This window comes from Lagenorhynchus albirostris, chromosome 18 (assembly GCF_949774975.1).
Source record: "Lagenorhynchus albirostris chromosome 18, mLagAlb1.1, whole genome shotgun sequence".
NCBI lineage: Eukaryota > Metazoa > Chordata > Mammalia > Artiodactyla > Delphinidae > Lagenorhynchus > Lagenorhynchus albirostris.
In genome coordinates, this window is record NC_083112.1 from 70,463,464 (window position 1) to 70,473,987 (window position 10,524).

The following is a 10,524-nucleotide window of genomic DNA, read 5'->3' on the forward strand; positions in this document are numbered from 1 at the left end:
TCACATTTCTGAACTTTTAAGTTACCCAAGGAAAGAGCTGCCTCTGTAGAAAACAGTTTATATTTCTGTGAACTTCGTTATCTTGCTTATTACTCCATTCAGCGCCAGTGGGGGGTGTAGGGTAGGTATTTTCCCGTCTGAGCTCAGGTTTTCTAGAGATGCTGACCGTCGTAAAGGTCACACCAGGAGCTAGTGCAGAGCCCCTGGGCTGCACAGCCTACCTGGTCCCGCACCACAGGAGTCCTAACTCTCACGGGCATGACCGACAGAAGTGAAATGCGTCAGGAGGCTCATGGATACATCCATTTTTTTCTTATTTCTTCTTTTTTTTTCCTCCCCAGGAACGAATGAAAAGGCTTAATGAAATTGTCGAAGCTGCAAATGCTGTTATTTCTCATATAGATCAAACGGCCCTAGCAGTTTATATTGCGATGAAGACTGACCCCAGGCCCGATGCAGCTATTATAAAAAAGTACCTAACCAGTAAATACTCTTTCTTGCATCTCATTTCTTAGTTACTTTTTTTAATTATTGAAAATATCCTTCTTTTCTGGTATTTTTTATATCCTTATCATTGGAGTTACCGATTTGGGGATACTCCATCCTTAAATATCTTATAGTAATTTTCTCCAGTCGTTTAAGATTAAGCAAAAGAAAAGTCGTTTGCTTCCTCCACCATCAGGTGCTGTCATGGTGGAGAGATTTGAGTGGCTGTGATCAAGCAGTCCAGCCATTTGGGGGATATGTGTGAACTGGACACATGGAGAAGGAAGCACAGAGCACCCTGTAAAATTAATTTTTCAAGTGTTGATTGACCAATAGCATGACAGGCTCCAAATTTAGTTTATATGCTTATTAGTAAAGTGATAAGAAATCACATTGGGTTAAAGCCATTATCTGGCAACTTCAGTTTATGAAACTGGGTTTACAGTACTACTTGAGAACAAGGGTGGGGGGATTATACTTTAGCCTTAGGAAACTGTAACGTGATGTGTACAACAGACGCGTAGCTGGGTTTATGCGTTTGTAAGGCTCCATCCGTGCGAGAGTGTGGTTTCCGCTTGCTGGTGTGACGGTCCGGCGGCTTTCCCGTTCACCCTTCCACGAACTCCTACCATCATCTCCTGATAACACTCCCACACTCCCAGTACCAGTCTCCCCTCTGTCACTTTGGTTTATTTCCAACCCTGGGGGTCCTTAACTTACAAGGGTAGAAGTTTCCTCCTCTTAGCGTTATTGTAACTAATAATAAACTGAAACCGTGCAGGCTGCCTGAAAATATGGTAGTTTCCCTTAAAGATTCCATTTGCTTCAGTCAGAATTTTTTTAATATACATATAAAACGCTTGATTTTAAACTGCTAGAACTCTTGACCTTGCATCGTATATACTGATATTACACGTCTTAACGAATCTTACAAGCAGCAGCGTTCAAGCGGAATAAAATTTGTTCAAAATACGTTCTTGGCCATTGTCAGCACCCTTTCACACTTTCCAAAGGAACCTTCTCAAAACATTGCTGTTTTATTGTTGCTAATAATAATAGTGGATGGTGCAGCCACCATTTATGAAATGCCAGTTATATACAAATGCCAGTTATATGCATTATGAAATGCCAGTTATATATATTATGAAATGCCAGTTATATACAAAGGATTAAATGGGGCATGGATTTCTCATTTCCAGCTGCTTTCGCTTAAGTCACTCGTTTCAAAAATTGCAAGATGGCCATTTTGTAATCTTAAAAATACTTTTTGTAGGGGATCTAAGTTTTAATTAAACTGCAGTTTACTTAGTCCACTAAAGTATCTAATTGAAGTTACTTCCTAAAATGTAGCTATTACCATCTTGATCAGTCCCTAACTAACTTTGATTCAGAGAGATTTATTGACCAAGCACTGTATGTAGTACCACTGAGAGGGATGTAAAAAAAAAATGAACAAGACACTCTCTACTCTTAGAAAACATACAGCCTAATACAGAAGATGATAATTGCTAGATGGAATGTGATTAACAGATATAATAGAGGGGCTTCTCTGGTGGCGCAGTGGTTGAGAGTCCGCCTGCCGCTGCAGGGGACACGGGTTCGTGCCCCGGTCCGGGAAGATCCCACATGCCGCAGAGCGGCTGCACCCGTTAGCCACGGCCACTGAGCCTGCGCGTCTGGAGCCTGTGCTCCGCAATGGGAGAGGCCACAGCAGTGAGAGGCCCGCGTACTGCAAAAAAAAAAAACAAAAAAACAGTTATAATAAGTATTTTAAACTGTGAAAGACGATGGGAAGGAGAGCAGGGAAACCATCATGGATTAATAGGTATTTAATCCGAGTAGGTCAGTTCAAAGTTAGAAGAGGGTAGGAAGAGAACATTCCAGATACGTGGAATTTAGGTTATTGGATCAGAGAATGCGGAAATAGAAAGGGGTCTTAAAGGTGATTCAATCCAGGTCTGGCGAGTCCAGCACGCCTGTCACCCCAGCTCGCCCTCCAAGCTCTGCATCCTGCAGCCCTCCTCTGGGCGGCCAGGACAGTCAGTCGGGATGCCGTAGGTGAGTGGATATCCAGACCTGCCCTGCCTGCCCAGTTGTGTTCCACGGCCCCCGTTCTCCCTCACAACGTGGGGATAACGCTTGACTGCTGAGGCTGCTGTAGAGCATGAGTGAAGTACTGCCGAGACATTTCAGGCGCCGCCTGGCATCTGAGAGGTGGTGGGGTAAGGAGGGACTCAGTAAATGAAAGCCCGTCCATCCTTCTGTTCTGAAGTCCACAGTGACCAAGCACTTCAAGTCCCCAGAAACGCTTCCCAGGAAAGAGAGTGAGAGTTGGCTCTTTTAAACTTTGAAACTCTTTGCTCATAAACTCTTGGGCATCTTTTAGGCATAATTTCATCTGCATTGCAAATGTATTAAGGTGGGTAACTTAGGTTGTAGCAGGTTATTGGCGTTGTGTTGGGGGTTTTTTTCCTCTTCTTATTTTAATTGTCTTTTGTACAAATTGTTGATTTTACAGTCCCAGCGGATTTCATAGGCGGCACGTTTCACTCTGGGTCCTTCAGAATCATGCTTACCGGTAGACAGTTTGTTCATCCCGTATCTGAGTGCCTCCTGGTCATCTTCTCAGCACTTGTAATCCTCGTCTTTAGACGTATCTGACAGGAGTTGGGCAGGATGCGTCAAATAAGCATTCGGGGGGCCGGTACTGTCCCAGGAGTGTAGGCTGTTACTGTATTTCATTCAGCAGCAATTTACTGAGTGTCTGTTCCGTGCCAGGCATTGTTCTGGGCATTGGAACACATCAGAAACAAAGCTGCCTGCCTGAAGCAAGGCAGGTGGCCCCGGCGATTAAGAGCAGGGGTTCCAGGACCAGCCGCAGAGCTCGGAGTCCTGGATCTGCCGCTCCCTAATTGTGGGACCTTGAACAGATCGCCTGATCTCTCTGTGCCTCGATTTCCTCCTTTGCAAAATAGAGGCAACTGATGGTCTCTTGCTCATAGAGTTATTTTGAGTATAAATGAGTTAATGTGTTAAAATGCTAGAGTAAGCCTTGTATTCCTTTGCTCTGTGTATGCGTGATAGTTCACGACTGCACAAGTATGTAACGACTGACATAAGAAGTTGAAACACTTAGAAGATACTGTTCTAAGAGTTTCTTAGCTGACAGAATTGACCCAACGGTCTTTCCCCTCTGTTGTGCATGGCATGCTGTTTCAACCGATTACAGCGATCCTAACTCATTTAATCTGTGTGTGGAACACAGCAGCTCTTGTGTTGCGCAATGCAGATGTCTCTCCATGGCTACACCACATTCCTGCATTGTGAATCTTAGGCAGAGAAGGCATGAGGTTAATTTCGGGTGAGGCTGTACTTTTAAAGATGCTCTCCTGATCTGTGGAATGTGTTGGTTTGGCACACAGTGACATGGACAAGCAGAAGTCGACGCTCGTAGACGCCCTGTGTAGGAAAGGCTGTGCCCTGGCCGACCACCTTCTCCAGACCCGGGAGGAGGACGGGGCTGCATCAGGCGACCTGGAAGGGAGAGAGGAGGAGGGAGAGAGCGCCCTGGATTCTCTGACGGAAACTTTCTGGGAAGCTACAAAATGGACTGATCTTTTCGACAGTAAGGTACCCTTTCTCCTTCTTGTTTCGCTGCAGTTCTTGGGGGTGCATCCCAGATCCCTTGTGCCCAGCGGGCCCGGCCAGAGAGGACGAGGATAAATGGAACGAGGCTGAGCTGGGCTCCGAAGAAGATGAGGTGCTTAGCGAGGCCTCCCTGGTCTTCCCGGCTTTGAAACCACTTGACCGTTGTTTGGTCTGTCCGCACAGTGGCTGGTGGACCACGCTAGCTGGGGAAACAGTTGGAGAGCGTGTGTGGTGGGCTTTTGGTTAAGCCATTTATGTATCAGCTAAAATTAAGGGCGTCTGAAAGCTGTCTTCGTACCTTCCCACACCTGTCCCTGTGCTCATTTGTCAGGGATGGAGATGGCGGTATTCTGGTTAGTTTAGATATTTGTTATTTCTCTCCAAACTCTTTAACTTCTAAATAACTATCATCTTGATTTGTACCTGATCAATTTTTAAAGCCCAGTGTAGAAAAAGTAACATTGATGAGCTTTTTGGGTTTAGATTATAAAAACATGTAAAATGCCTTCTAGCTCTCTACTATAATTCTTAACAGTAGAGATTATATAGCTACAGGTATTTGCCAGTCTTCCTTTCTTCTGGACATAAAGGAAGAAAAAAGGAAATGTAATCAGTGGAATTCTTCTTCCAGCACAAACTGTGGCAGTTTTTTAGGAGACAGGTGCTTGTTTTCAAGATTAACTATGGTGATCGGTAGTAAAGACTTCTGAAGTAGGAGAAAATTCTTCCTGTCTGCTTCAGGTTGTTCCACCTCAGTTCAGTAGTGCTTTTATAGAAGGAACTCAGTAATGTTCCAGAAACTGAAGGAAGCAGCACCAGAGGTTAAGAATTTGGATCTGAAATCAGGCCCCTGGAGCTTGGATTCTGCCCCTGCCGCTTTGACCTGTGTGACTGTAGGCGGGTGACCGAATGCTCATGTGGGACTGTGGTGCTGCGTACCATGGGATTTTATGAATGAGTATCACGTACATGGAAGGACGTCAGCAATACTTGCTGTTACTACTAACAAAGTTATCTCGTGTCTGCTGTGTGCCAGACACTGCGCCCGCTGCTGGGAAGAAGATGAATAAGAGCCTGGTCCGGCATCAAGTCGATAGACACTTGATGAGCATCACAGTAAAGCTGTTATAAAGAATTCTGTTCTTGCCGCAGCGCTCTTATGTTAGGGGTGTGCATTATATCACCTGTCTGTTTACTGTGTCTGTAGCAACAGTTGTTGAGCCCTTTCCTTGTCTCTAGAATACAGGTAAGTGTGACAGGATTCCTTTCTTTGAGGACATGCTGCACATTCTAAAAGTGGAGACTAAAGATACAAACAAATGCTTACGAGTATTTTTGACAAATGCAGTAATTAAAGGTAGAAAACTTGTACAAAAGGAATCAGTTGAAAGTAAGAACATGTTTATATAATATGACACTTCATTTGTTTACTTTTATCCTCTTTCGCAATTTTGGTAATTTATAGTGACTCTGTAGTTTTGTACGTCTAACTTGCAATTTTGTCATCACTTATGTTAGCTCTGCTTTCTTTTGCATAGAGGTATTTTGGTATGGATTCCAACAGCTAGTGATTTATCATAATAGCTTTCTTTCCCCAAATAGATTATCTGTTCTGTGGGATACCCAGCTCTTTTAAAGATGTTAATTGTTGTTTTAAAAAGTTGTTAAAATTTACTTGATGTAACATGTTCATTTGAAAAGCTACACTTCTGTTAAAGCCTCAATTCTTTCATTATTTTTCTTCTTTATTATTTTTTCTTTGATTTTTATTTATTTACTTTTGGCTGCGTTGGGTCTTTGTTGCTGCACGCGGGCTTTCTCTAGTTGCGGCGAGCGGGGGCCACTCTTCGTTGCGGTGTGCAGGCTTCTCGTTGCAGTGGCTTCTCTCGTTGCGGAGCACGGGGTCTAGGTGCACAGGCTTCAGTAGTTGTGGCACCCAGGCTCAGTAGTTGTGGCGCACGGGCTTAGTTGCTCCGCAGCATGTGGGATCTTCCCGGACCAGGGATCGAACCCGTGTCCCCTGCATCGGCAGGTGGATTCTTAACCACTGCGCCACCAGGGAAGTCCAGTTCTTTCATTATTAAAGCAATATGCCTTAAATTGTAAATATTTTGTAGATGAGCTGTATCTTGTTTTACGTTGTAGGTTTTGACATTTGCATACAAGCATGCCTTCGTAAATAAAATGTATGGGAGAGGCCTTAAATTTGCAACTAAACTAGTGGAAGAAAAACCAACAAAAGAAAACTGGAAAAATTGTATTCAAGTAAGTGATATTAAAATTGCCACTGTTGGGTATCATTTCAATATTGTAGAGTGACAAGATAGTTAGAAAGCCTTACGGTAGTGATAAAACAGTACCAACTTTATCGTGACTAATTATTAGTCTAGTTAACATAATGTGAACTATAAAATAAATGCATGAAATGTAGTCAGTAAGCTGTTTAAATTTTTAAAACATTTTTCACTCCTGTCCAGAAAACCTATATTTTTAGCTTCTAGTGTTTTCAACATAGGCAAAATGCATTGCATATTTTGTGTAGTTAGAAGACAGGTTTCCTTTATGAAGGAAGCAGATGATTTCTTTTAAATACGTGTTGGCTCAGTTCTAAAACAGTTGAACTTCTAGAGTTTATGTTTGATTTTATTCTTCATTTGACACGATAGGCCATTTTTTATTTTACCATGTATTATATGCAGGGAAGTTCTGTGGTTGAGCTCTCTGCACAAATTAAGTGTCAACTGTAAGAACTCACTGAACCCCAAGAAATTGTTTCAGCCTAGCCTTGTCTTTGTACACGTATAGTTGGTTTATGCTTAAAGGGTATATGGAGGTTGGGGTACGCTGGTCCTGCCAAAGGCGGCCGAGGGTCTGGTCTTCATATTGAAGGTATTCTTTGGACGTAAAACTCACCTGTAGGTTCCTGGGGCAATTTCTGGTAATTAGAGCACACTATAGGTTATCTTTACTCTCAGACCTTTTCTGTCAGTTCAAATTGTAAGACATTTCAAATTCACTTCTTCAGATCTTTGAGGAGGCTGAGAGAGCTCTTTCTGGAACTTAATGTCTTCTCATCACGTAGGCTGTGAACTGAGCTCTTACATTTGTGAAGCCCGCGATCCACCCAGATGCTCACACCAGGGGATGTTTCATAACTTGTCTCCCCTCCACTCTGCTCGCCTGCTGTCTGTTCTCCACACAGCAGCCGGAAAAGATGGCTTTAGACCCCTCCTGGTGAAGCTCCGTCACATTTAGAGTAAAATCCAAACTCCTCCCCGTGGCCTGTAAGGCCCGTGTGGTCTGGCCCCTGCCAGCGGCCTCTCCAGCTGCATCTCATATCACACTCCCGCGTCCTCACTCTGCTTCTGCCGTCCCAGCCTCCTCTCTGCTTGGCTGACACAGCGCACCCTTTCCCTCTCGAGGACCCAGCTCTTCCAGCTGCATGGAGAGCTCTTCCCCAGATTTTCACAGAGTAGGTTTCTTCTTGTCACTCAGATTTCAGCTTAAGTGTCACCTCAGAGATCCCTTTCTTGACCATCTCACTTCCCAGTCTGTATTATAGCAAGTTTTATTTTTACTATATACCTGATACATTTCTTATTATTTACTTATTTATTATCTGTTCATTAGCTTGCTGACTTTCTGTTTGGCTTTCCTGCATAGAACTTAAGTTTCCTGAAAGTGGGAAGTGAGTTCAGTGCTTTTTCCTAATGCCTAGAACAGTGTTTGACTACCGTAGCACTCAGGAAGAGTGAGGGAAAGGAAACTAGGGTGGTCGGAAGGAAAGGAGCCAGTCATGTCAAGTCGATGGGAAGCCAGGAGGACAGAGGGAGGGAAGGCAGGAGGGTTGGCAGGGGTGATGATAATCGCCAGGATAGGCGGGTCGGGCGGAAGGAAGGTTGTGGGTGAGTTGATGGAAGGAAAGTTCTACCTGCTGCTTCTTTATTACGACTAAATATTTAATACAGAATTTACCCTAAATGCTGAGCCTGAAACATCTGTTCTTTAATAATTGTGTGTGTTTTATTACAGCTGATGAAGCTGCTTGGATGGACCCATTGTGCGTCTTTTACCGAAAACTGGCTCCCCATCATGTATCCTCCTGATTACTCTGTATTCTAAAATAGGAACCAAGACTTTAAATTTTAAAAAAGTTTTATAGTGAATGGATATAAAAACAAATTTGTGGCATTTTTAGTCTAATGCATGTTTTCATCTGCTATCAAATACTGATTATTAAAATGATGTGTATTTATCAGAGAATTTGCTGGCGTGTGGCTTAATACATGTAAATCTAGACCTCTGACATCATGGTGTTTTCTTAATGCCTCACATTGTTGGCAGCGGGCTGTGCCCTGGCTGCCAGCACCAAGGACTTTCAGTTGGGTTGCAGCTGTTACATGCATGAGAGGTTTTGAACAGTAACTTTTAACTGCAAACCTATAAAATTCTATTTTTTATTTTATAAATGAACAGGGTTTTAACATGCGCGACTTTAATTTTTTTCAATTGTATGAAGGCCTTAAAAAAGCTACATTAAGCGTAGCTAAAATTATTTATTAGACTAAAAAGTAACAGAACTTCATTTCCAGATTTTTTTTTTTTTTTTTTTTTTTGGCAAACGTTTACATTCAATTAAGGGGAGAAAATAAAACCGGCACAAATAAATTTGTGGCAAACGCTGGAGCATAACTGCTTCAATCAGTCTTCATCTTGGAGTTATTTCAGGCCAATCATTTTTAACATCTTCTTGACATGCAGAGCATCAGAATGAACTAATAATACATGTATAAGTGCCAGACAGCTTAAATCTGTATCAGGTATTGTAAAGATACATATATGGTATGTTTATTAAAGTTGAAATAATGTAAACACGTGAATAAATGTGCAAACCCAAGATCGCAGTACACCATATGCACTCTCATACCTTAATTTTTTTATAAATAATAAAAGTGAATATTGAAGGTTCTTAAAGTTGGTCTTAATTTTTCATAAATAAAATTTGGGGTTAGAACAGAAATGAATAATACATTAAATCCATAGACAAAAAATTCAACATGAAATAATTTATAATGTTTCTTATAGGCTTGCAATTATTTGAATATATTTCCGAATCTTATTATGTGATTAACTTTTGTGTAGGTTTAATTTTTTATTTTTATCTCTCTGGCTACTATACTTCTTTCATCCTTCCTCCGTAAAATAAGCACACGTAGACAATATTAAAAGGCCTCTACTGTCTTATAGCAAATATGTTTGTGTGTGTATGGTTTTTAAATCTTCCCTTAGAATTTACTACTGTAAAAGGCCTACCAGAGATCTGGCCTTAGTCATTCGTGACTGTTTTTTGAGTAATTGGCTCCTTTATCTGATGAAGACGTTAGACCCTTTATGAAAAAGTGCACATATGCACGCAGACATTTTGCACAGTTTCTGAGCCATCTAGAGTCTAAAGTGCACCCATGAACAACTGCATGCATGTTCTCTGACAAACACATGCTTTCACCTACGCATGGACAGGTTCAATCCAGTCAGGGAATTGAGATGCTCAGAAGGGGTAGGGTGGCTCCCCAGGGTCGTGCTGCTGGCTGGCTGTTAATTAGAGAACGTGTTTTACCACCGGGTTTGGCATCTCTGATAGTACTACCTGCAGCACAGAGCCTCAGGGTCAGCCAGGGGTGAGCGCTTGGGTCCTCCCCAGGTCCTCCCCGAGGATGCATTCAGCCCCGCGATGTGCGTGGCTGGTACCCAGGAATATGACAGCTTTCTGAGCCCCTCTGGACATTTCCCAGCCTTTCCCTTTAGGCTTTTTAATTAGTCCCAACGGTTAGCCATCATCTAAGGCAGCCGCAAAATTGTACAGTTGCCTGTAATCCTCTAGACAAACCCCTGGGGAAAGGCTTCTCAGCCTGCGAGAGATCTGAGTCCAGTCAAAGACGGCCTTGCACGTGGTGTTTTCTGGGGAACAGTCTCCAGGGATTGCCAGGCTGCTGGTTTTCAAGGCTGCCGTGGAGCGGGAGATGGCATGGGGACAGGGCCATTGAAAACGTCACAAAGCACACTGCTGTCTTAGCTGAGGTTCAGCCGTTTTGAGTGAACATGCTTCAGATTGCTACATGCCTTTGGTTAAGATTGCTACATGCTTCTGAGAATTTTTGTCAGTTTTCTCATGACTTTAACGGAGGAGAGAATTTTCGGAGGTGCTTTTTCACTGACAAAAACTTACCAGTTTCACTGAAATGACACCTTTTTTTAGAACATGCCTTTTAGTATCCAATTTTAGTGTAATTTTAAGGTTAGAAACTTCCTAGTAATAGATTGATTTTGAAGTACTACCTTCTGAGTTATGTCAAGGTACAGTAAATTCCGGTATCCTTCAAATACCAGAAA

The 10,524-nt window shown here is 42.6% G+C and overlaps 1 protein-coding gene across 8 annotated transcripts in view; it reads left to right on the plus strand.

Moving 5' to 3' along the window:
- Positions 1 to 9,102, plus strand: part of TPP2 (tripeptidyl peptidase 2) — a 68,119-nt gene extending 59,017 nt beyond the window's left edge. For 5 of the 8 annotated variants that reach the window (XM_060128953.1, XM_060128954.1, XM_060128956.1 and 2 more), the window contains 4 exons: positions 342 to 472; positions 3,909 to 4,116; positions 6,280 to 6,399; positions 8,167 to 9,102. In XM_060128953.1, coding sequence (XP_059984936.1) covers positions 342 to 472; positions 3,909 to 4,116; positions 6,280 to 6,399; positions 8,167 to 8,256 — 549 coding nt within the window. In that variant the 3' untranslated portion in view covers positions 8,257 to 9,102. The other 3 variants (XR_009536713.1, XM_060128955.1, XM_060128958.1) reach the window with 3 other exon arrangements.
- Positions 9,103 to 10,524: the final 1,422 nt, after the last annotated feature.